A 27,427-nucleotide genomic window follows, 5' to 3' on the forward strand; every position below is an offset into this window, starting at 1 on the left:
GGTAGAGAATTGGGACAGGCTGTCAACGAGTCTTATCGTAGGGGTAGGGAATTGGGACAGGCTGTCAACAGGTCTTATCGTAGGGGTAGAGAATTGGGACAGGCTGTCAACAGGTCTTATCGTAGGGGTAGAGAATTGGGACAGGCTGTCAACAGGTCTTATCGTAGGGGTAAAGAATTGGGACAGGCTGTCAACAGGTCTTATCGTAGGGGTAGAGAATTGGGACAGGCTGTCAACAGGTCTTATCGTAGGGGTAGAGAATTGGGACAGGCTGTCAACAGGTCTTATCGTAGGGGTAGAGAATTGGGACAGGCTGTCAACAGGTCTTATCGTAGGGGTAGGGAATTGGGACAGGCTGTCAACAGGTCTTACTGGTTTTCTGTTTGCCGGTGAGCGGCTTGCTGTCCTGCTGGCCGCTGACAGCATAGATGTTGACGATGTATTCCGTCTCCGGGGTCAGCCCGGTCAGGGTGAAGTGGTTCCTGGATGGCGGTAGCCTCTCGTCCTTGGCCCGCCCGCCGCTGGTCATCTGGTAACGAATCCGGTAGCCAGTGATGATGGCGTTGGGGGCCTGCCAGTGCACCGTGAAAGAGTTGGTCAGAACTTCTGAGAACCGCAGACCGCTGGGGGAGTCCAGAGCTGAGGGGAGAAAAAAAACGTCAGTCAGGAGTCATTTAGGAAACATTGACAAAACAAAGGATAACCAAAACACATCAATCAATCAATCAGATGAAACTCACTTGTTTTCTGGGTGCCGACCAGAGGTGAGCTCTCCCTCGCTTCATAAACACACACCACACTGACCAGGTACTCTGTGTTGGAAATCAGATCTACGGGAACAGAGACAAACAGCATCAGTCAGTGAGTGACAAGAAAAAGTACAACACTATTAACAGTCATTAGGACTGTGTGTGCGCTCCCGCGCCTTACTCTTAAGAACCACGGTGTCGGCGTTCCTTCCGACGCTGCTTTCTGTGATGTCATCCTCGTCATCGATGGGGTGGTAGCGAATAACGAAGCTGCTGATGTCAGCGGGGTTAGGAACCACAGGAGCGGTCCAGGTCACCCGCATACTGTCAGGACCCACCTCAGGGAAACCCAGGTTAGTAGGTGCAGGAACGGCTGGGGGGACGGAGAGATATCAGGTATTAGGTCAGAGAGAGGAGTAGCATTCCAATTCTCCACCCTTTTGGTAGGTGCTTATATTTGTCCTATTTCATGTGCACTTGTGTGAATTAGAAATGTTTTTTTTTTTAATCATTTATTTTTTACTCCCTCTGAGGTCACAGCCAGGGTCAAAGCAGATACTGGAGGTTATAGTGCCTAGCTAATTTTTTCACTTTGTCAGTTCCTGTCACGATTCCCAACGAAGGTGGCGCCCCCTCCTGTTCGGGTGGTGCTCGGCGGTCGTCGTCACCGGCCTACTAGCTGCCACTGATTCCCTTTTTGTTTCCCCCTTTCTGTTATTGTTTGCACCTGTTCTTAGTGGGGGTTATTTGCGGGGCTATATGAGCTAGCTGGCCCGCCTGCTCTTTGTGCGGGATTGTTATTCTGTTGTATGCTTGTGTACACGCTGGTTGTGGTTTTTTGCGCTAGTGCGTTGGTTTTGCGTGCGCTCTCATCGCTGTTTGGGGTGGCTTGTGTTTTTTCGCCATTTGGCCCATTAAAAGCCACTACCCTGTATTCGCTGCTTCCTGCGTTTGATTCCTCACCCACGACGCCCGAGCATTACAGTTCCGGGATTCAAACTAGCAACCTTTCAGTTACTGGCTCAACACTCTAACCGCTAGACTACCTGCTGCTCAAACCCTTCTCTCACGCTCCTGGTCATGGTAGAAACTCGCTCCAGCCTTAACTAATCCAATGCTTTAAAATCCACGACAGGGAGTGTGCAAGTGTACACTTTGAAGGTAGGAAATTCAGGACGCAGTTATATTGAGGTGTTTAGACCATCTGAAATCGAGATCCGTTAAAGGAAACAATATGTTTGAATGTTGAATATCTACAGTTTTACGACGTCGTTATAAAGTGAGGGAATAAACTATGTTTGAGGAAAGGACACTAAATGGGAGTCGCAATGAGCTCTCCAGCTAGTGTTGAACAATTCAGATGTAGATGTAGGTTGGGGAAAACTAAACCCATATGGTCCTGAATAGCATCACACACACAGCTAGAGGGAGATTAAAGCCCTACTAACGTGGACTATAACTAATGGTAACAACAACAAAAAAATACATTTACTTTTTTCATTGTTGGGAATTAAGACTGTAAAAACACCAGGAAATCAGCTACAAGTGATTTTAATTTTGGAAATTTGTTCCCAAGTAATAGAGAGCTGTGATCGTGTACAAAAATGTAAGCAAGGTTTGAAATTATTGTGTTTTAGTTGAATGGTTGAAACACGATGATCTATAATGTCCGTCGTTTTACAGGCTCTTGACCAAATTGTACAATTGTTATTTTTTTGCACCGTTGAACTTTTTTGTTGTTGTACTTATTGTTTCTGCCATGACGGAAAAGAGCTTCTCGACATTAGAACATTACTCACCTCGAACTGGACAATTATTTCTTTTTTCTTTAAAATGAGTCGGACGCGAAGGATATACTGTAAAAACACACCAGGAAATCAGCTACAAGTGCCCCCCAGAATTCCCAGTTGTCCTGAACGCTGAACACTCACTAGACTCCAACCACACATACTACACTGACACTCCAATACATTCCTGCAGTCTTCACATACGCTGCTGCTACTCTGTGTATTATCTATACATAGTCACTTTACACCCCTATCTACATATTACCTCAATTACCTCGACTAACCTGCACATTGACTCAGTACTGGTACTCCTTGTATATAGTCTCATTACTACCCTCGTACCCCTGCACATTGACTCAGTACCGGTAACCCTGTATATAGCCTCATTACTTCCTGGTAACCCTGTATATAGCCTCATTACTTCCTGGTAACCCTGTATATAGCCTCATTACTTCCTGGTAACCCTGTATATAGCCTCATTACTTCCTGGTAACCCTGTATATAGCCTCATTACTTCCTGGTAACCCTGTATATAGCCTCATTACTTCCTGGTAACCCTGTATATAGCCTCATTACTTCCTGGTAACCCTGTATATAGCCTTGTTATTGTTACTATTTTTCCTTTAATTTATTTCGCACATTTCTTAATATTTTTTTACTCCGCATTGTTGGTTAAGGGCTTCCCAGTAAGGTCAGCATTTCACAGTAAGGTCTAAACCTGTTGTATTCGGCGCATCTGACATATAAAATTGGATTTAAATATTATATCGGTTGTGTATTGTATTGCAGTCAATTTGCAGTCTACAAATGATTTGTAATTGCGTTTCTGATCCCTAACGTGGTTCAGTGCTGAGATGTTTCCATCAGCCAGACGTAAACGGATTTATGAGACAGAGAAGCAGAAACAAGACGTGACTACATGCAATCGCAGTAATAATGCCAACGCCATTTAAAACTACCATTACACACTTATATTAAAAACACACAAACCAATAGGAATGGGAAGGATAGTAAAATGAGATTCAGGGTCTCTGAACTCCTCCAATCCAGGAAGGAAAGTGTTCATTCATTCACTGGCCCACTTCACAACCGTCTTTCGGTCCATGCAAATGTCTTATCCATTTAGAAGTATTACCAGTTTGCTGCGTGAGTGTGGTCGGTTCGCTCTCTCCACTCTCTGTCACGGTGATGACTGAAATGTCATAATCGATGCCGGGCTCAAGTCCGTACACGGTGTAGTACCCGGTGGTGGCCTCCACCATGTCCTCGAATATTGGCACGCTCTCCCCCGCTGCCATAACCGTGATACGGTAGCCTGTGACCGCCGTATAGTTTAGTGGGTTCCACTTCAGGCCGATAGTCGTGTCGGTGACGTCGACGAAGTTGAGGTCTGTTAGCTGGGGCACGTCTAGTAGTGGGTTAGAGAGGGAGGGAAAGAAGGAAGGAAGGGAGCACAGACAGCACAGAGACAGACACAGGACAGAGACAGACACAGGACAGAGACAGACACAGGACAGAGACAGACACAGGACAGAGACGGACACAGGACAGAGACGGACACAGGACAGAGACGGACACAGGACAGAGAGACACGAGACAGACACAGGACAGAGAGACACAGGACAGAGAGACAGGACAGAGACAGACAAAGGACAGACAGACACAGGACAGACCGTAATAAGCAATGTTATTGAGCAGGACATTATAAAAGCATCTATAGGCTTCAATGAATGAGTACCAATGACATGGGTTACCAGCTCAGGGTGGTGTGGATGTGGTTCCACCATGGTTATGTTTATCATCACACTGATATTGCACGCATTAATGGTATTCTAACCTCACAGTCATGTGCAAAATCTTCAACTGACATCAATTAATGATTTAGATCCATAGCTCATCTAAAAAGGCAGAATGCACAAATTATTCAAATAGTCTAAAAAATTATTCTAAATTAATCTAAAAACAATGAGTGAAAAATTGCTGGCAGTAGCTACAGTACACTCTTAGAAAACAAAAAAGAGGGGGGTTCCAAAATGGTTCTTCAGCTGTTCCCCATAGGAGAACCCTTTAAGGTTCTAGATAGAACCCGTTCTTTCTAAGGGTGTAGGAACAGGGATACTGGCGAAAATACAGGCCAAGCAGAGACTGTAGAATCACTAAACAGCTGGTTGTTATTTGGTTGTAATGAAGTCATTTCCACCAGTTCTGCCCACTGGGCGAGTTAATATGAGCAATGTCTTGTGTCACGGACATTATATATATATATATATATATATAAAACGAAGAGGCCTGAGTAGGAGAGATCTGATGGAACCCTGCCAGACACTCTTGTCCACATCATTGAAGTCTATATAACGAGAGTCACTCGTCACTTTTTTGTTGTTGCTTAATTTACCCCATACCTACAGTGCCTTCATAAAGTATTTATACCCCTCGACTTAGTCCACATTTTGTTGTGTTAGAGCTTTCCACACCTGGATTCTTCAAGCACTGTCAAATTGGTTGTTTTTCCATTCCATTTTTCAGGTCTTGCCATAAAGTTTTGACTTAAATCCACTTGCAAACTTAACTCAGCCACTCAGGAATATTCCCTGTCTTCTTGGTAAGCACCTCCAGTATAGATTTGGCCTTGTATATTAGGTCATTGTCCTGATGAAAGGTGAATTTGTCACTCAGTGTCTGGTGGGAAGCAGACAACAAGGTTTTCGCCTGTGCTTAGCTCGATTACGTTTCTTTTTTATTCTGAAAAACTCCCCAGTCCTTAAAGATGAAAAGAATACCCATAACATGATGCAGTCACCACTATGCTTGAAAATATGGAGAGTGGGACTCTGATGTGTTGTATTTACCCCCAAACATAACACTTTGTATTCAGGATGAAAAGTGAATTGCTTTACCACATTTTTTGCAGTTATACTTTAGTTCCTTGTTGCAAACAGGAAGCATGTTTTGGAATATTTTTTATTCCGTACAGGGTTCTTTCTTTTCACTCTGTCAATTAGGTTAGTATTGTGGAGTAACTAAAATATTGTTGATCCATCCTTAGCTGTCTCCTATCACAGCCATTAAACTTGAAAATATTTTAAAGTCACCATTGGCCTCATGGTGAAATCCCTGAGTGGTTTCCTTCCTCTCCAGCAACTGAGTTAGGAAGGACGCCTGTATCTTTGTAGTGACTGGGTGTATTGATACACCATCCATAGTGTAATTAATAACTTCACCGTGTTCAAAGGGATATTCAATGTCCACTTTTTTTTTTTTTACCCACCTACCAATAGGTGCCCTTCTTTGCGAGGCATTAGAAAACCTCCCTGGTCTTTGTGGTTGAATTGGTGTTTGAAATTCACTGCTCGACTGAGGGACCTTACAGATAACTGTACGAGTGGGGTACAGAAATGAGATGGTGTTTAACATGATTTTTGAATAACTATTATTACAACTTATTATGTGACTTGTTAAACCAATTTTTACTCCTGGACTTATTTTGATTTTCCATAACAAAGGGGTTTGACACTTTTTGACTCAAGACATTTCAGCATTACATTTCTTATTAATTTGTAATTTAAAAAAAAAAAAATAAACAATTCCACTTCGGCATTATGGGGCATTGTGGGTAGGCCAGTGACAAACAAATCTAAACTTAATCCATTTAAAATTCAGGCTGCAACACAACAAAACGTGGAAAAAGTCAAGGAGTGTTAACTTTCTGAAGGCTCTGTATATATTACCTCAATCACCTCCACTACCTCGTACCCCTGCACATTGACTCAGTACTGGTACTCCTTGTATATAGTCTCATTACTACCTCGTACCCCTGCACATTGACTCAGTACTGGTACTCCTTGTACATAGTCTCATTACTACCTCGTACCCCTGCACATTGACTCAGTACTGGTACTCCTTGTATATAGTCTCATTACTACCTCGTACCCCTGCACATTGACTCAGTACTGGTACTCCTTGTATATAGTCTCATTACTACCTCGTACCCCTGCACATTGACTCAGTACTGGTACTCCTTGTATATAGTCTCATTACTACCTCGTACCCCTGCACATTGACTCAGTACTGGTACTCCTTGTATATAGCCTCTGTATTTTATTCTGTTAACGTTTCCTTTTTTTGTGCGCTAATTTTCTTACTTTTTAACTCTGCACTGTTGGTTAAGGGCATGTATAAGTAAGCGTTTCACAGTAAAGTCTGCACCTGTTGTATTTGGCGCATGTGACAAATAAAATTCGATTTTTGTTTTGAAAGAGGTCTGCGTTTGGAGAGGTACGATGGAACCCTGCCGGACACTCCTGTCCACATCATGATGTCACAGGGCAGGGGTGACGGGGTCAAAGGTCACCTGGCATTAGGCCACACCCACCTTGAGTAACGGTGTCGGAGACAGGAACGCTCTCCATGTCGTCTTTAACGGTGAAGACGCTGACGTTGTACTCCACGCCAGGGCTGAGGTTCTCCAGCGTGCACGAGGTCTCCCCCGCCTTCACAAACTCCTCCAGGCTGTTTCCTCGCTGCCCGTTGGTTGGCGTGCATGTCACTCTGTAGCCGGTGATGTCTGATTGGATGGCATGGAGAAAATGTGAGAATTGGACAGTGGATATAAACTGGACAGAAGACGTAAAAAATAAGACATTTAAGTACTCTGGTCTGGACATTTAATCTGGACATATAGTCTCTGTCATCTTCGTCCTAAATCCAAAAAGCAAGATCTTTCTTTTGAACTGGGTCATATGAGGTGTGTCAGTATAAACACTGCACTCTGGCTGACCCTGTAGGTGTGGCTATGTGAGCGAGTGACTCCAGGGCTGGGTTATTATCTAGACAGAACATACGTATCATTGTTCTGACCTGGGGTGCTGGCTTCGTTCCACTGGACAGTCAACTCTCCTCTGTCAGGGTGGGACTCCAGTTTGAGGTCAGTAGGAGGAGACAGAGCTGGAGGACGACAAGAGGAAAAAGATGATTGGGTAAAGTTTACTAGATCGCTCAATACTATAACCTGGTCATAATGGCTACTCCATCCATACTATAACCTGGTCAGAATGGCTACTCCATCCATACTATAACCTGGTCAGAATGGCTACTCCATCCATACTATAACCTGGTCAGAGTGGCTACTCCATCCATACTATAACCTGGTCAGAATGGCTACTCCATCCATACTATAACCTGGTCAGAATGGCTACTCCATCCATACTATAACCTGGTCAGAATGGCTACTCCATCCATACTATAACCTGGTCAGAATGGCTACTCCATCCATACTATAACCTGGTCAGAGTGGCTACTCCATCCATACTATAACCTGGTCAGAATGGCTACTCCATCCATACTATAACCTGGTCAGAATGGCTACTCCATCCATACTATAACCTGGTCAGAGTGGCTACTCCATCCATACTATAACCTGGTCAGAATGGCTACTCCATCCATACTATAACCTGGTCAGAATGGCTACTCCATCCATACTATAACCTGGTCAGAATGGCTACTCCATCCATACTATAACCTGGTCAGAATGGCTACTCCATCCATACTATAACCTGGTCATAATGGCTACTCCATCCATACTATAACCTGGTCAGAATGGCTACTCCATCCATACTATAACCTGGTCAGAATGGCTACTCCATCCATACTATAACCTGGTCAGAGTGGCTACTCCATCCATACTATAACCTGGTCAGAGTGGCTACTCCATCCATACTATAACCTGGTCAGAATGGCTACTCCATCCATACTATAACCTGGTCAGAATGGCTACTCCATCCATACTATAACCTGGTCAGAATGGCTACTCCATCCATACTATAACCTGGTCATAATGGTTACTCCATCCATACTATAACCTGGTCAGAATGGCTACTCCATCCATACTATAACCTGGTCAGAATGGCTACTCCATCCATACTATAACCTGGTCAGAATGGCTACTCCATCCATACTATAACCTGGTCAGAGTGGCTACTCCATCCATACTATAACCTGGTCAGAATGGCTACTCCATCCATACTATAACCTGGTCAGAATGGATACTCCATCCATACTATAACCTGGTCAGAATGGATACTCTATCCATACTATAACCTGGTCAGAATGGTTACTCCATCCATACTATAACCTGGTCAGAATGGCTACTCCATCCATACTATAACCTGGTCAGAATGGCTACTCCATACTATAACCTGGTCAGAATGGCTACTCCATACTATAACCTGGTCAGAATGGCTACTCCATACTATAACCTGGTCATAATGGCTACTCCATCCATACTATAACCTGGTCAGAATGGTTACTCCATACTATAACCTGGTCAGAATGGCTACTCCATCCATACTATAACCTGGTCAGAATGGCTACTCCATCCATACTATAACCTGGTCAGAATGGCTACTCCATACTATAACCTGGTCAGAATGGCTACTCCATCCATACTATAACCTGGTCAGAATGGTTACTCCATCCATACTATAACCTGGTCATAATGGCTACTCCATCCATACTATAACCTGGTCAGAATGGTTACTCCATCCATACTATAACCTGGTCAGAATGGTTACTCCATCCATACTATAACCTGGTCAGAATGGCTACTCCATCCATACTATAACCTGGTCAGAATGGCTACTCCATCCATACTATAACCTGGTCAGAATGGCTACTCCATACTATAACCTGGTCAGAATGGTTACTCCATACTATAACCTGGTCAGAATGGCTACTCCATACTATAACCTGGTCAGAATGGTTACTCCATACTATAACCTGGTCAGAATGGCTACTCCATCCATACTATAACCTGGTCAGAATGGCTACTCCATCCATACTATAACCTGGTCAGAATGGCTACTCCATCCATACTATAACCTGGTCAGAATGGCTACTCCATACTATAACCTGGTCAGAATGGCTACTCCATCCATACTATAACCTGGTCAGAATGGCTACTCCATCCATACTATAACCTGAAATGGCTACTCCATCCATACTATAACCTGGTCAGAATGGCTACTCCATACTATAACCTGGTTACTCCAGAATGGCTACTCCATACTATAACCTGGTCAGAATGGCTACTCCATACTATAACCTGAATGGCTACTCCATACTATAACCCGAATGGTTACTCCAGAATGGTTACTCCATACTATAACCTGAATGGTTACTCCAGAATGGTTACTCCAGACTATATGGTTACTATGATATGGTTACTATGATAAAGAGGAACAAAAAGGAAGAGATTTTTGGGGAATATTCGGTTACTCAATAGAATGATGTTTTAAATTGCAACCAGAGGACACTGGTGGGAGGAGGGGCTTATTGTAATGACAAGAATTGTTTTTATTTATTTTACTTTTATGTAACTAGGCAAGTCAGTTAAGAACAAATTATTATTTACAATGACAGCCTACCGGGGAACAGTCGGTTAACTGCCTTGTTCAGGGGCAGAACGACAGATTTTTACCTTGTCAGCTCAGGGGATTTGATCTAACAACCTTTCTGTTACTGGCCCAACGCTCTAACCACTAGGCTACCTGCCTCCCCTACACTCTAACCACTAGGCTACCTGCCTCCCCTACACTCTAACCACTAGGCTACCTGCCGCCCCTACACTCTAACCACTAGGCTACCTGCCGCCCCTACACTCTAACCACTAGGCTACCTGCCGCCCCTACACTCTAACCACTAGGCTACCTGCCGCCCCTACACTCTAACCACTAGGCTACCTGCCGCCCCTACACTCTAACCACTAGGCTACCTGCCGCCCCTACACTCTAACCACTAGGCTACCTGCCGCCCCTACACTCTAACCACTAGGCTACCTGCCTCCCCTACACTCTAACCACTAGGCTACCTGCCGCCCCTACACTCTAACCACTAGGCTACCTGCCGCCCCTACACTCTAACCACTAGGCTACCTGCCGCCCCTACACTCTAACCACTAGGCTACCTGCCGCCCCTACACTCTAACCACTAGGCTACCTGCCGCCCCTACACTCTAACCACTAGGCTACCTGCCGCCCCTACACTCTAACCACTAGGCTACCTGCCGCCCCTACACTCTAACCACTAGGCTACCTGCCGCCCCTACACTCTAACCACTAGGCTACCTGCCGCCCCTACACTCTAACCACTAGGCTACCTGCCGCCCCTACACTCTAACCACTAGGCTACCTGCTACCCCAGAGGTTGGACTATGTTCTAATTATTCCATTCCAGCCATTCCTATGAGCCTGTCTTCTTATAGCTCCTCCCACCAGCCTTTATTGATTGCAACATAAAGTATATTCATATAAGACTTAGGTCACATTACTGTTCTTAATAATTAGACTCAAGGTAAACTAAGTTGAGCAACTCAGCCAAAGGAAGTAAAGTCAACTTTAAATCAACGGAATGGTCTGGTCAAATAGAGACATTCTAACTAAGTAACTAGGCCACAAATAGAGAACAAAAAAATGTAATATAAAATAATAATAAAAATAATGATTCTCCCAGGCCCAGATATGCTAGAACACTGTGGTCGATGACCAACGCTCCAGGGGGTGTAAAAGGCCTAAGTAGGGAAACTTTCGGGGACAAGTCGTTATCCTCCAATTGATGTTGATGGAGAATATATTCTCTATCAACATCAAATGTTATTGGTCACGTTCTTTGTGGACAACAGGTGTAGACTACCGGTGAAACTCTTACTTACGCATCCTTTTCCAACAAGGCAGAGTTAAAGATGAAAACAAATTGAATAGAAATAGTAACAAGTAATAAATACACAGTGAATAACAATAATGAGATATATATATATATATACACATATAGTAGAAAATAACATGGCTATCCTCTGATCACTCACGTGTGACTATGCGGCGTGTGATTGGGTTGCCCTGCTCATATCCGTTGACGATTGGCTGAACGCTGTAGGTGTACTCAACCCCAGGGGTCAGGCCCGAGATATAAATGCTACCCGAGTTAGAGGTTACATCTCTGGGCGCTTCGCCTCCCTGACTGGGCCTCACCGTCAACTACACGGGGAGAGGAGACAGAGAGAGAGAGACACACACACACACACACACACACACACACACACACACACACACACACACACACACACACACACACACACAGGGGGCACAGGTGAGAGGGATACACACGGACAAACACGGCAAAGGTGAAGAGAGAGAGAGAGAGAGGCTAACCCTTTCCCAGGATCACAGGAGCCAGAGCACATTCACAAACTCTAGTCTGAAATAGTTGGACCAATAACGTGCGTGTTTGTGTACCTTGTATCCCACTCGGGGTACGGGTGTCCAGGAGATGATGATGGAGGTGTCTGTGACATCAGTACTGAAGCGAGGGGCGTTCCCCATTAGCTGAGCTGAATAGAACACACAGGGTCAGAGGTCAGGACTAGTTAACCAAACTAGGAACTCCACAAAATCATATCCCTGCTCAAAGCAAACCTACTGTATGTGTACATTTCCCCCCTGACTAGTCAAACGGACCAAGAAGTATACTGACAAAGAATCTGGCCTTGACCGGTTTAACTTTTTATAAAAATTAAAACGAGAAACTGTGCTGGAAGTTAGAACGTGCTTTAAAAGTGCAACTTTTGAGTCATTGAGACGCAGCCAATTTTCAGTTTGACAAACTGAGAACCAGTCAGTCAGTCAGTCAGTTCATTGGTTAAGAAAGGAGTTGAATAAAAACAGTACACTAGTCTGGATACTACTCACTGGTGGAGAAGGTCCTGGAGGCACCCTCACTGAGCGTATTATCCTGTTCAGAGTGCAGAATGGCCGTGTACTCCGTGTCTGGGCGGAGGTTGAGCAAGGTGTACTGAGACAGGCGGGCGGGCAAACGTAGCTGTTTAGGGTTGGATCCCTCCAGGGTCAGGAACAGACGGTATCCGGTGATGCGGGCCCGGGGGGGCACCCACATGATCAGAGCACTGTCCTCGGTTACGTTGGTGAAACGGACATCAGCAGGAGAATCGGGCTCTGACGACAGAAAAGTGTTTTGAGATCGATAACGTTGCAGTCAGATTCCACAGAATCACTGATCTAGAAAGAATCGTTAATCTATGTCTTGTCTCAGTTGAAACTATAGCAGTAATATTTACAGTACTAAGTTTGACTGGACAGCGATTTATTTATTTTTTGTAATAGAAAAACCTATTGCAAATTGACAATTGTTAATGGGATAAGTTTGCCTATACTCACTGGTAGCCTGCTCTGCAACCAGTGGCTGGCTCTCCTCTCCTCCCTTGATGGTGTAGATGCTGAAGCGGTACGGAGTCCCGGGGGTCAGGTGGGTGACCTCTGCATAGGCGTTGTGTGTGACGGGGAGCTGGAGCTCTCTCTGAGGGGTCCCGTTGGGACCGACGGGGGCCACAGTCACTCTGTACCCAGACACGTCAGTAGGGGGCCCCGTCCAGGTGATGGTGATCTTCACGTCAGACACCTCGAAGAACTGCAGGTCTGTAGGAGATGGGACTTCCTCTGTGGACAGGAAACAGGAAGTGGTCAGATATTGACAGGAAGTAATGTGTTTATTAACAGTATTATCTCCATATAACCCTGATGAAACTAGGGCTGTGTCCTCAATGCTCATTGGAGGAGAGTCCTTTTTTCCAAGGGAGTCTGGGTCGCTCTCTCTATCCAAGGGAGTCTGGGTCGCTCTCTCTATCCAAGGGAGTCTGGGTCGCTCTCTCTATCCAAGGGAGTCTGGGTGGCTCTCTCTATCCAAGGGAGTCTGGGTCGCTCTCTCTATCCAAGGGAGTCTGGGTCGCTCTCTCTATCCAAGGGAGTCTGGGTCGCTCTCTCTATCCAAGGGAGTCTGGGTCGCTCTCTCTATCCAAGGGAGTCTGGGTCGCTCTCTCTATCCAAGGGAGTCTGGGTCGCTCTCTCTATCCAAGGGAGTCTGGGTCGCTCTCTCTTTCCAAGGGAGTCTGGGTCGTTCTCTCTATCCAAGGGAGTCTGGGTCGCTCTCTCTATCCAAGGGAGTCTGGGTCGCTCTCTCTATCCAAGGGAGTCTGGTTCGCTCTCTCTATCCAAGGGAGTCTGGGTCGCTCTCTCTATCCAAGGGAGTCTGGGTCGCTCTCTCTATCCAAGGGAGTCTGGGTCACTCTCTTTTTCCAAGGGAGTCTGGGTCGCTCTCTCTATCCAAGGGAGTCTGGGTCGTTCTCTCTTTCCAAGGGAGTCTGGGTCGCTCTCTCTATCCAAGGGAGTCTGGGTCGCTCTCTCTATCCAAGGGAGTCTGGGTGGCTCTCTCTATCCAAGGGAGTCTGGGTCACTCTCTCTATCCAAGGGAGTCTAGTTCGCTCTCTCTATCCAAGGGAGTCTGGGTCGCTCTCTCTATCCAAGGGAGTCTGGGTCGCTCTCTCTATCCAAGGGAGTCTGGGTCGCTCTCTCTATCCAAGGGAGTCTGGGTCGCTCTCTCTATCCAAGGGAGTCTGGGTCGCTCTCTCTATCCAAGGGAGTCTGGGTCGCTCTCTCTATCCAAGGGAGTCTGGTTCGCTCTCTCTATCCAAGGGAGTCTGGGTCGCTCTCTCTATCCAAGGGAGTCTGGGTCTATTTGTCATTCCCTAAATCAGTGCGTAGCAGGCTGAACCACATAGACTTACTGATGGACTGTTTTACAGCAGTCAATCCAAAGAAGGGTCTCGCAAATGATTCGCACTCATACATCAGTCTACATAGCTATACAACCTAAGCGGCTTTACACTTTCCAGCTGCAAACTGTTGTTTTGGCTTCATCTTTGGCCAGGAGTATTAGAATAGCTTGCACAACTCTTTCCATTGGACCATTAAATGGGAGCATTTGGGCTGTGAACAGGAAATGCATTATTCAAACTTTCCACTGTGGAATCTAATCCTGAACGATATGTTCTAGAGGGATTTAAAAAAAAGAAATGGGGTATGGTCAGTTTTAACAGAGCTGATATCTTCTGAACTAACTAGTAAATACATTGTTTTAGTATGACTGCTTGTCAAGTTTGGGGCTAAGATCTAACACAAACTACAGTCTATGTTGTTGTCTTTAGGTCTCTCTTTATGTAATGTTGTGGTGTCTCTCTTGTCATGTGTGTTTTTGTCCTATATTTTTAATCCCAGCCCTCGTCCCCGCAGGAGGCCTTTTGCGTTCTGGTAGGCCGTCATTGTAAATAAGAATTTGTTCTTAACTGACTTGCCAAGTTCAATAAAAGGTTAAATAAAATTTTAAAAAATAGGTAGGTAATGAGACTGTCAGGACCTATCCTCAAGTCAATTCACACACACTACATTACAGTACCTGGTAAGGGTTCTCCGGCTGTGTTGACCTGTACGAAGACAGGCTCACTCTCCAGACTATCCTCTACTGCGTAGATACTGATGTTGTACAGCAGGCCTGGTCGAAGGTCACTCAAAGTCACAGAGGTCGCGGTGTCCGGCAGGGTGAGCTCTGTTGCAGCTCCGTTGTTGCTCCCCTCTACAGACGGGGTGTAGATCACACGGTAACCTGTAGGAGAGGAGATACATTATCGTAAACAAAACAAAAATGTACATTTCTTTTTATGGTAATGGTGAAAAGACATTATCACTCATTATCTTCCCTGAAGTCTGTCAATTCAATAAAAATAAAATGTTTTTAACATCAATCTGGTAAGAGATTGCCACGGTCTGAGTATTTTTGGATGGGGGGGGCGAACTTGTTGAGCTTTTGTAATATCATTCAGTTGAATAAGTTGTAATCTATGTTTCTATAGATATGGGATGAGGAAAGTCCCCATTCACTCAGTAGTCTCCTCTAAGGATCTCTGGCTGCGTTTACACACGCAGCCAAAATTAGATTTTATTTATTTGTCTTTTTTTAAACCAGTTAGATCAGATATTTTTCCAATAAGTGGGCAAAGATCAGAATTGGGCTGCCTGTGTAAACGCAGCCTCTATGTGTGTACTGACCTGTGATAGGAGCCAGGGGTTTCTCCCAGCTGACTATGATAGAGGTCTCTCCCACCTCGTCCACCTCATGGTCAGAGGGAGCGTCAGGAGCTGGGGGGGGGCAGGAAGAGGAGCAGAGGAGAGATATATACATACTGTAGAAAGTGTGTGCATGCGTCTGTCTGTCTGTCTGTCTGTCTGTCTGTGCATCTGTCCGTCTGTCTGTGCGTCTGAGTCTGTCTGTGCGTCTGAGTCTGTCTGTGCGTCTGAGTCCGTCCGTCTGCCTATGTGTGTCCATCTCTGTACCCACCAGTGGTCTGAGAGGTTGTGAGGATGAGGTTGGGCTCTCCAGTAGGCGTAACCTCGTACACATTCACAGTGTATTTCCTTCCAGGAAGCAGCTCATTGATGTTCACAGAGGTAGCGGTGCGGGGGAGGTCTGGAGACAGACAAACATGTTAGGACCAATGATGTTGATAAACCCTGGATTGATGATATAATATATAGATTCTTTTTTTTTTTAAATCATGTTTAACTCACATAATATAATTTAAAAGTCTGCATTAAGGTGTCTGTAATATAATAAACATGGCCAAAACACATGTAGACATTCATAAATGCATTTTTTTATAGCTTTCAAAATATTTTTGACAATAGTGGGCGAAGGTGGAGTGCCAAGATGGAGGTGTGGTGGCTTCAACACAGCGCCCCCTATCAGTCATCTAGTGTGATATATATATATATTTATCTCATTGGTTCAGACAATATACTTGAGTTGAGCAGTTTCACAGTCTAGTCATCGTATCTATCGCACGTTACTACATAATATACAGATAGCACAACATCAATATACAGATTAACACAGCATCAATATACAGATTAACACAGCATCAATATACAGATTAACACAGCATCAATATACAGATTAACACAGCATCAATATACAGACAACACAGCATCAATATACAGATTAACACAGCATCGATATACAGACAACACAGCATAAACCTGTGCTAACTTGACAAAGTATTAAGAGGAGGTCAAAGGTCACGGTCAGTACTAATGAATAGTAATACTTCCGAGTATTATCGTACGTCGTCTTAAAGGGTTTATTACCACCAGGGCACAGACGTCAATTCAACATCTATTCCAAATTGGTTCAACGTAATTTAACTGATATGTGTGCCCGGTGGGTTGTTCCGTACCGAGAATCATGGGCTGTCCTCGCTCTTGTCCCTCCTCACTGAGCTCGTACTCGATCCTGAAGCCAGACACGGTGTCAGAGGCAGACATCCAGGAGATGACGAAGCTGCTGGATGTGATCTCTGTAACAGACTCACTGATGTCCACCACCGGAGGAGGCTGGGTGGTCTCTCCCTCGGAGGTCGCCACTGAAAGAAAGATCAGACGGTCGGATATAAACCTAGGAATGGGAGTAATGGCCTGTGGACATCATTTTTTCAAGATGTTCACAGATCTCAAGATGGCTGTTGCTCAACGCCATCCCTCAAGCAGAAATCACCTTTAAAACATAAATCACAGTACACAGGTAGTTTATCCTTGTTAGTTTGAATCCGATTCCCGGGCCAAATTATCAATAACACAAGGAGACAGAATACAAGGCGTGTAGTCATACTGTAGTCATACTGTAGTCATACTGTGGTCCTACTGTAGTCATACTGTGGTCCTACTGTAGTCATACTGTAGTCATACTGTGGTCCTACTGTAGTCATACTGTAGTCCTACTGTAGTCATACTGTAGTCCTACTGTGGTCCTACTGTAGTCATACTGTAGTCATACTGTGGTCCTACTGTAGTCATACTGTAGTCATACTGTAGTCCTACTGTAGTCATACTGTGGTCCTACTGTAGTCATACTGTAGTCCTACTGTAGTCATACTGTAGTCATACTGTGGTCATACTGTAGTCCTACTGTAGTCATACTGTAGTCCTACTGTAGTCATACTGTAGTCCTACTGTGGTCATACTGTAGTCCTACTGTAGTCATACTGTGGTCATACTGTAGTCATACTGTAGTCCTACTGTAGTCCTACTGTGGTCATACTGTAGTCCTACTGTAGTCATACTGTAGTCATACTGTGGTCCTACTGTAGTCATACTGTAGTCCTACTGTGGTCCTACTGTAGTCCTACTGTAGTCATACTGTGGTCCTACTGTAGTCATACTGTAGTCCTACTGTAGTCATACTGTAGTCCTACTGTGGTCATACTGTAGTCCTACTGTAGTCATACTGTAGGTCTACTGTAGTCCTACTGTGGTCCTACTGTGGTCCTACTGTGGTCCTACAGTAGTCCTACTGTGGTCCTACTGTAGTCATACTGTAGTCCTACTGTGGTCCTACTGTGGTCCTACTGTAGTCATACTGTAGTCCTACTGTGGTCCTACTGTAGTCCTACTGTAGTCCTACTGTGGTCCTACTGTAGTCCTACTGTAGTCCTACTGTGGTCCTACTGTGGTCCTACTGTAGTCATACTGTAGTCCTACTGTGGTCCTACTGTAGTCCTACTGTGGTCCTACTGTAGTCCTACTGTGGTCCTACTGTAGTCATACTGTAGTCCTACTGTAGTCCTACTGTGGTCCTACTGTAGTCCTACTGTAGTGCTACTGTAGTCATACTGTAGTCCTACTGTGGTCCTACTGTGGTCATACTCACAGGAACCGTATGTGGTGGTGAAGTCGAAGCGTGTGACCTCGCGGCGTCCGAAGCGTAGCACACTGATCAGCTGACCCTCGTAGGTGATGCCTGGCTTCAGGCCAGCGATGGTGTAGGAGTTGAGATGACCTGGGATATTCACCTCTCGCCAAGGGGTACGGGTGTTTTTCTACCCCAAACAAGAGAGGAGACAGAGAGATAATATTTTAAATTATATTATTGATAACAACAACAAAAAAGGTAGCTGCATGTTGACTTCTTTAAGGCCAGTTTAGGCAGTGGTGTAAAGTACTTAAGTCGTTTTTTTTTGGGGGGGGGTATCTGTACTTTACTATTTATATTTTTGAGAACTTTAACTTCATTCCCAAAGAAAAGGATGTACTTTTTAAATCAATACATTTTGAATGCTTAGCAGGACAGGAAAACGGTCTAATTCACACACTTATCAAGACAACATCCCTGGTCATCCCTACTGCCTCTGATCTGGAGGACTCACTAAACAGAGAACATCCCTGGTCATCCCTACTGCCTCTGATCTGGAGGACTCACTAAACAGAGAACATCCCTGGTCATCCCTACTGCCTCTGATCTGGAGGACTCACTAAACAGAGAACATCCCTGGACATCCCTACTGCCTCTGATCTGGAGGACTCACTAAACAGAGAACATCCCTGGTCATCCCTACTGCCTCTGATCTGGAGGACTCACTAAACAGAGAACATCCCTGGTCATCCCTACTGCCTCTGATCTGGAGGACTCACTAAACAGAGAACATCGTTTGTAAATTATGTCTGAGTGTTGGAGTGTTCCCCTGGCTATCTGTAAAAAAAATAAAAAATAGAAAATGTGGCTGTCTGGTTTGCAGAATAAGGAATTTTAAATTATTTATACTTTTGATACTTCAGTATATTTAAGACCAATACTTTTAGACTTTTACTCAAGTAGTATTTTACTGGGTGACTTTCACTTTTACTTGAGTCATTTTCTATAAAAAAAAGGTATCTTTACTTTTACTCAAGTTTGACAAATTAGGTACTTTTCCCCCCACCACTGAGTATAGGAGCCAGTTTCCTGAATATTTGGCCAAAAGAGCCGAATTTGGCTGCTTGTGTGAAACACAGCCATATGTAGCCTAGTTCTTGACTGAGCCACAATTGAGATTCTCTTTTCGTTTCAGTATCTGATTTTAACTTCAGGACCTTCAGGTTTAATCTATGTCTAGAAAACCAAACCCTAGAGTTCAGTGCTACATCTGGTGCCCACAATATTATGTGGAATCCAAACTGCATGTAAAACTGCTTTAGAGTTCAGCGTTACCTATATCATCTGATGAATATTAACCTCCAGACTCTGGAGTCTAGCCTACTCTGGAATCTAGTCTACTCTGGTATCTAGTCTACTCTGGAATCTAGTCTACTCTGGAATCTAGTCTACTCTGGAATCTAGCCTACTCTGGAATCTAGCCTACTCTGGAATCTAGCCTACTCTGGAATCTAGTCTACTCTGGAATCTAGCCTACTCTGGTATCTAGTCTACTCTGGAATCTAGCCTACTCTGGTATCTAGCCTACTCTGGAATCTAGTCTACTCTGGAATCTAGCCTACTCTGGAATCTAGCCTACTCTGGAATCTAGCCTACTCTGGTATCTAGTCTACTCTGGAATCTAGGCTACTCTGGAATCTAGCCTACTCTGGAATCTAGCCTACTCTGGAATCTAGCCTACTCTGGTATCTAGTCTACTCTGGAATCTATCCTACTCTGGAATCTAGCCTACTCTGGAATCTAGCCTACTCTGGAATCTAGCCTACTCTGGAATCTAGCCTACTCTGGTATCTAGTCTACTCTGGAATCTATCCTACTCTGGAATCTAGCCTACTCTGGAATCTAGCCTACTCTGGAATCTAGCCTACTCTGGTATCTAGTCTACTCTGGAATCTAGCCTACTCTGGAATCTAGCCTACTCTGGTATCTAGTCTACTCTGGAATCTAGGCTACTCTGGAATCTAGGCTACTCTGGAATCTAGCCTACTCTGGAATCTAGCCTACTCTGGAATCTAGTCTACTCTGGAATCTAGCCTACTCTGGAATCTATCCTACTCTGGAATCTAGCCTACTCTGGAATCTATCCTACTCTGGAATCTAGCCTACTCTGGAATCTAGCCTACTCTGGAATCTAGCCTACTCTGGAATCTAGTCTACTCTGGAATCTAGCCTACTCTGGAATCTAGTCTACTCTGGAATCTATCCTACTCTGGAATCTAGCCTACTCTGGAATCTAGTCTACTCTGGAATCTAGCCTACTCTGGAATCTAGCCTACTCACCACTCTCCACTTGAGTATGTACTGTGTGATGTGTGCGGAGGACGGGGCGTTCCACTGGATGGGGTGGGAGTTGGGCTGGTTACCAGACTCTGAGATGATCACCTGGACTGGACGGTTACCACCTGGGAGAGAGGTATAAAGCATGCCACAGTTGTAACACGCCATACAGAGGAAGATAAATTACACTACTACTGCATTGAAACACTTTCAACAACACACCATCTGATAGAGGATCAGCCAGACTGTATTATAGGTTAGTGGTGAAACTATATCTCAGCAACACATCATCATCTGATAACAATTGACAGTAGCGATTTGTTAAAGTATTTGTTAAAGTATTTGAACTGCATAATGTGAAATCTAGATACCCACCAAGCAATGGAATTAAAGTGAAACAATCTGGAAAAACAAAACTAATTTGAAATATAAACAACAACAAAAAGATTACAATTTCAGAAAGCTCGCAGTTAAACCAGCTCTGAAATGGTAGGTTGTACAGTGCAGTACATAAGAAGCTCAAGTACTGCAACAATTGGGGGAGAAGTAGCATATCCTTGTGAGATTCTTGTTAGCTACGGTTTCAGCATGCAGAGCAAGAGAGCGAGGAGAGAACGAGGAGAGAGAGAAGGAGAGAGAAGGAGAGAGAGAAAGAGAGAGAGAAAGAGAGAGAAGGAGAGAGAGAAGGAGAGAGAAGGAGAGAGAAAGAGAGAGAGAAGGAGAGAGAGAGAAGGAGAGAGAGAAGGAGAGTGAGAGAACTACCCTCAGCTCCTACACTAGACCTGTTCATGTAAACATAGCTACACTGCAACAGAAATATAAACTACAACTTTAGAGCCAACGATAGCATGTTTCCCTAAATTACTACTTTCAATGTATGCATGCAGGACTGTAAGTCACCTTGGATAAAAAGAATCTACTAAAATGGCATATGTTTATATATATTATTATAGATTAGACGGTATACTGTATAGCAGGTTATTTGGAAAATAGCCATGTGATGTTTTTCTTTTAATACCGTCAAAACGTTTTATTTTAAGTTTTTCAATACTTGTAGCTACTGTAGTTTTCCTTCACAGAAATTACATTAGTGTAACACATTTGTCAGAAAAAAAACTTCATTTTCATCAGATGACAACAGAAAGAATTGCAACGCTAAAAGTTTACAAAAAAACGATGCATGGCCATCATATTTCTAATGTTCATCATAGAAAGAATGTAGCCAGCTACATTTCCTAATGTTTTCTTTAAAGTTAATCTTGCATTCTAAAATCTGTGTTTACAAAATGCAGCAAGATAATTTATATGCGTTTTATTTATTTTTTCCTGCGTGAAAAACAGAGAATACTGTGTTAATGCGACTACTAAGTTAAAGTTGGTAGTTATCTAAGTTAGTGGCTGAATTAGTAAGGTGACACGACATCATATAGTGTTGACTTTCTGCTATGTTTGAGATATCTGTACAGCTGCCATCTTGAGCTCTTTTGGTTTTACAAATGTATTGCCACTGGGGGGCGCGCCAGTGTAAGTGCTAAACTGCTCAATAACGTAACTGCAGGATTGTAGCGGGTTTACTGACACGTTAGTTCTAGTAGCTATGTTGACAATGACGTTACTTTAGCTAATATGGTGACAACGATGTGGCTCGTAAAGATTTTTTTTCTCGCCTGGTCACATACAGCTGATGTATTGTGCATGAAAGTCCACAAGTGAAGGGAAAAAAGTGAGGAGGAGAGCGCAAAGATGCGAGAAAGAATACAACCGTGGCTGCTATGAAAGTGAACTGCGTTAACGCGTGATCAGGGGTGTATTCATTCCACCGATTCTGTTAAAAAAAAACGTTTCTTAAAAAAAACACGGAAGAAAACGGAAATAAAAATGGGGATATGCAAACCTAAATTTGTCCAATAGAAACTTCTGTTTGCAACTGTTGGACTAATGATTACATCCTATATCAGCTTGATGCAGGCAAGAGTGTGCAAGGCGGTATTGAATGTGTAACTGTCTGCCCATGTGTCACTCAGTGGAGGCTGGTTGGAGGAGCTATGGAATGATTGGAACAGAGTTAAACATCGATACAGTACCATTTATCCCATTCCACCCATTACAATGAGCCCGTCCTCCTATAGCTCCTCCCACCAGCCTCCACTGGTATCACCTCAAATTCTCTCTCTCGACCTGTGTGCATCTACGTTATAAACTTTCATTCATAGGCCAGGTTGTATCAACCTCATGATGGGTATAGGAACAATTATAGTATCATGTAGTAGCCTAAACCTATCAATGTTACATTGAACTGGGTGAATGGAATAATGAATGACAGTCATCTAATATATTGTAATAGAGATAAGACCATGCTAATGAGTAAAATATAATAATCCTCCCTCATCGGAACTGAAGCCGGTAATACCGTAAATCCCGGGATGAGAGAAAGATGATATGAACATCTAGATAACCATGTTATAAAATGGATAATCCAATCCCTTCAGGATATAGAAACAGAGTTCTATGGCATTCTATGACTACAGACATAATCCAGACAATTGGAAATTGAAACTGTAGTTTTTTGTTGTTGTAGAGAATCAAGCTTAACTTTTGAGGAACTGTTTTACATAGAAAATCTTGGATCAAATCAAAGCCCCTCAGCAAGTGGATTGGTTAGGATAGTCTACATGACCTTGGGCACAATCTGGTCTCAATTTCTCCTAATTACAGTTCCTAAGGGCCATCTGACTGGATTTTATACAGTGTTTAAATCCCACTTAGTCTGCACTAGGTCCCATCAGCCAACCACCACCAGGCTCTCTAAACCTCCTTCCCAGACCTGGGTTTAAAGAATATTCAAATTGGTTTCATATACTTTATCTGTGTTTGATTGGCACAACGGAACCAATAGAATAGTCACAAAACTGCAAAACCATGCCCATCAGGCACTCCAAGCAGACTAGAGTAAATACTAAACGTATTTTATAGGTTTTGGAATAGTATTTGAATAGTATTTGAACCCAGGGCTGCAGTCCTTCCCAGTCATCTCACAGCTGTATGTCATTAAGGGAAGTTATTACACTGGGCTGGGGTGCGCTTCACTTTAAACAAAACGCTGGGGCTTTTCATTTTTTCAACCTAGTCTAGAGCAGACACACTTTCTTTGTGTCGCTTCAAATGATAACACCCATGGGGATTGTGGTAGAGGGTGCTGAGAGCAATGTCGAGAGTGACATAAAGAATGTATTCGAAGATTCCTTTTAGTGCAAATGGTATCTTAACATGTCCCACAGGATTCTAAGTAATACCATTGCCAGGTCATATGACTGCTAAAAAACTGTAAACAGCTGTCAACATTGAGATTGATCATAGCCTTTGTTTCTCTCTTTCTTTCTTTCTTTCTTTCTTTCTTTCTTTCTTTCTTTCTTTCTTTCTTTCTTTCTTTCTTTCGCCTAAAATGACTCATACTCAAATCTAACTGCCTGTAGCTCAGGACCTGAAACAAGGATATGTGTATTATTGATACCATTTGAAAAGAAACACTTTGAAGTTTGTGGAAATGTGAAATTAATGTAGGAGAAGATAACACATTAGATCTGGTAAAATATTTGTAAAAAATTGGTTCCATCATCTTTGAAATGCAAGGTCATTATATGACTTAGGAGTCTAGGCGCAATTTATATTTTGGCCACTAGATGGCAGCAGTGTATGTGCAACGTTTTAGACTGATCCAATGAACCATTGCATTACTGTTCAAAATGTTGTATCAAGTCTGCCCAAATGTGTCTAATTGGTTTAGTGATACATTTTCAAGTACATAACTGTGCACTCTTCTCAAACAATAGCATGGTATTCTTTCACTGTAATAGCTACTGCAAATTGTACAGTGCAGTTAGATTAACAAGAATCTAAGCTTTCTGCCCATATAAAAGACATGTCTATGTCCTGGAAAGTTTGCTGTTACTTACAACTGTCATGCTAATCACATTAGCGCACATTAGCTCAACTGTCCCGGTTATAGGGACCCCGATCCTGTAGAGGTTATTAACAGGAGCTCTGACAGGGTTCATACACATTTTGACAGATGGAATTTCATGACTTTTCACCAAATTTCCATGATCAACTATTGGCGGCTTCTCTATGTACGTTTTTTTTTAAAGTAAGCGTAATGCGGTATCGATAGCGGAAGGCTCTGATCCATGGATCATTTCCTGTCGTTACTCGTTGAGCAATGCACTTAAGTAGGGGCAGTGGAGTGGTTTCTCCTTTGCGCCCCCTACTGCTGGTCAGGTGTATTGATTTGAAGGATCGGTATGATGTGAAATGAATAGATTGTTTTAAATGTGAAAATTAATACGGTTGATTTTTTTTTTTAAGGTTAGGGAGTAGAGCAGTGAATAGTGCCCCTTTTAAGGAGGTCAATATAAATGAATGTATTTATGTTTGTTTTGTAATTCTGTCTTTGTTTTTTAAATCCTTACACGTGTTCTTGGTTTTACCATCAAGGATCACTTTGGAAAACAAGTGTTTTAATTAATACTTTCAAGTGATATCTCTCTGGGTCCACATTGTACATTTTGTTGTAGATGTCTGTTGCCCAAAATAAATTCAATTCAAAGTGAAATAGCTTTTAGGCAACTGTATAAAACATGTGGTCAAGCCTCAGCCTGGAGAGCTGCTGAGTGTGCAGGATTTTGATCAAGCCCTGCTCAAACACATCAGGACCAGTTTATCAAGGTCTGGTTGAGCAGCTCATTTGTGAATGTGGTTTGTTAGAGGGGGACTGGAATAAAAGCCTGCACAGACATGAGCACTCCTGGAGGGTGGTCGACCACTCAGCATGTCTCCTGGAGGGTGGTCGACCACCCAGTATCTCTCCAGGAGGGTGTTAGACCACCCAGCATCTCTCCAGGAGGGTGGTCGACCACTCAGCATGTCTCCTGGAGGGTGGTCGACCACCCAGCATCTCTCCAGGAGGGTGGTCACCACCCAGTATCTCTCCAGGAGGGTGGTCACCACCCAGTATCTCTCCAGGAGGGTGGTCACCACCCAGTATCTCTCCAGGAGGGTGGTCACCACCCAGTATCTCTCCTGGAGGGTGGTCGACCACCCAGTATCTCTCCAGGAGGGTGGTCACCACCCAGTATCTCTCCAGGAGGGTGGTCGACCACCCAGTATCTCTCCAGGAGGGTGTTCGACCACCCAGCATCTCTCCAGGAGGGTGGCCGACCACCCAGTATCTCTCCAGGAGGGTGGCCGACCACCCAGTATCTCTCCAGGAGGGTGGTCACCACCCAGCATCTCTCCAGGAGGGTGGTCACCACCCAGCATCTCTCCAGGAGGGTGGCCGACCACCCAGTATCTCTCCAGGAGGGTGGCCGACCACCCAGTATCTCTCCAGGAGGGTGGTCACCACCCAGCATCTCTCCTGGAGGGTGGTCAACCACCCAGTATCTCTCCAGGAGGGTGGTCACCACCCAGCATCTCTCCAGGAGGGTGGTCACCACCCAGTATCTCTCCAGGAGGGTGGTCGACCACTCAGTATCTCTCCAGGAGGGTGTTCGACCACCCAGTATCTCTCCAGGAGGGTGGTCACCACCCAGTATCTCTCCAGGAGGGTGGTCACCACCCAGCATCTCTCCAGGAGGGTGGTCACCACCCAGCATCTCTCCAGGAGGGTGGTCGACTATCCTTGAGGTTGCAACACTACAACCAAATACGTTTTATTCCGTTTGAAATAATTTGCTCACTCATATATATCTCAAAGATCAAACAGCTATGGTAGGCTACAAATATTTTTTATTCAGCTGAAGCAAGCCCACACATCTTTAGGAAAATGTACCTTTTTTTAGTTTAGTCATATTTATCTTAGAAATGTTTACTTTGCAGACTGATTAGCATCTATTTAGTTGCAATGTCCCAGACATTGGAGTCCCATACCAACAAAACAAGTTTTCATTTAACTACATTTTAGTCATTTAGCAGACACTCTTATCCATTATTAACTAGGCAAGTCAATTAAGTCAATTAAGAACAAATTCTTATTTTCAATGATGGCCTACTGGGGAACAGTGGGTTAACTGCCTTGTTCAGGGGCAGAAGGACAGATTTGTACCTTGTCAGCTTGGGGATTCAAACTTGCCCAACACTCTAACCACTAGGCTACCCTGCCATTGAAGCCATGTAATCCAAAAGAAAGCCTATATCTAATATTTTTTTCTGAAACTAATGTTGACGATTCACAAATGATTTTGAGTCACACGATTCAATACAATGCGACTGAACCGCATCCCAACTAATACAATGGTTAAGTGAATCGTTTATTTTGTCAAGAAGAATCGTTTAAATGAATCATATGAAGTAAAATAAAAAGTACATTAGGCCTTATTCGCAAGTTGGTTGGTTGAACATGACGAAAACATGAATACATTCTAATAATAACTAAAACAGTTAACTAGAGGGTACAAGATATGTTTTCAATTGGCTACCTAGTTAATCTGTTCTCTATCATATTTTATAAGGCCTACCTGCTGCTGCAATGTCCGACAGTCTCGCTCTACTCACACCATGCAGGTGAAGCGCGCAAACACAGACTCACTTGTCATTCTGATCCTGGCCAATATCTAGATTTTATTCGATTGATAAAATATTTAAAAACTGTGCCTAAATAAATGACATTAACGGAAATTATGAAATCAATTTTCATTACTTTTCCTACACTTTTCCAGGCCTTGAAAACACTTAAAAATGTGACAGAGACATAAGAGGAGACAGGGTTCAAATGACTGCTAGAAAAACAGACTGCTTCTGTAAACATCTCTCAACATTGAGCTTGCTTGTTACCAGAAAAGGTCTGAGTCATAAAGCAAAGAAGAGGTGGCAACAGAGAGAAATAAAGAAAGAGTGTGGCTAATGATTTTCCACTGACATGAGAGGACTAAACATTAGTCAGCACCTCTGGAGGAGCTCTACACACCAACTAACAACAAA

At 43.8% G+C, this 27,427-nt stretch overlaps 1 protein-coding gene across 2 annotated transcripts in view; it reads right to left on the reverse strand.

Annotated features, from left to right (window-relative positions):
• fn1a (fibronectin 1a) overlaps positions 1–27,427 on the reverse strand; it is a 70,258-nt gene that overhangs the window by 26,768 nt on the left and 16,063 nt on the right. For both annotated transcript variants that reach the window (XM_045704910.1, XM_045704911.1), the window contains 16 exons: positions 20,456–20,577; positions 18,134–18,302; positions 16,665–16,850; positions 15,770–15,898; positions 15,481–15,570; positions 14,831–15,037; positions 12,760–13,038; positions 12,274–12,537; positions 11,821–11,915; positions 11,394–11,562; positions 7,394–7,480; positions 6,909–7,100; positions 3,672–3,944; positions 931–1,122; positions 741–830; positions 373–639 (listed from right to left, as the gene is read on the reverse strand). In XM_045704910.1, the coding sequence (XP_045560866.1) occupies positions 373–639; positions 741–830; positions 931–1,122; positions 3,672–3,944; positions 6,909–7,100; positions 7,394–7,480; positions 11,394–11,562; positions 11,821–11,915; positions 12,274–12,537; positions 12,760–13,038; positions 14,831–15,037; positions 15,481–15,570; positions 15,770–15,898; positions 16,665–16,850; positions 18,134–18,302; positions 20,456–20,577 (2,811 nt within the window). The remainder of the gene's footprint in view (positions 1–372; positions 640–740; positions 831–930; positions 1,123–3,671; positions 3,945–6,908; positions 7,101–7,393; positions 7,481–11,393; positions 11,563–11,820; positions 11,916–12,273; positions 12,538–12,759; positions 13,039–14,830; positions 15,038–15,480; positions 15,571–15,769; positions 15,899–16,664; positions 16,851–18,133; positions 18,303–20,455; positions 20,578–27,427) is intronic.

This window comes from Salmo salar, chromosome ssa21, assembly GCF_905237065.1.
Source record: "Salmo salar chromosome ssa21, Ssal_v3.1, whole genome shotgun sequence".
Taxonomy (NCBI): Eukaryota; Metazoa; Chordata; class Actinopteri; order Salmoniformes; family Salmonidae; genus Salmo; species Salmo salar.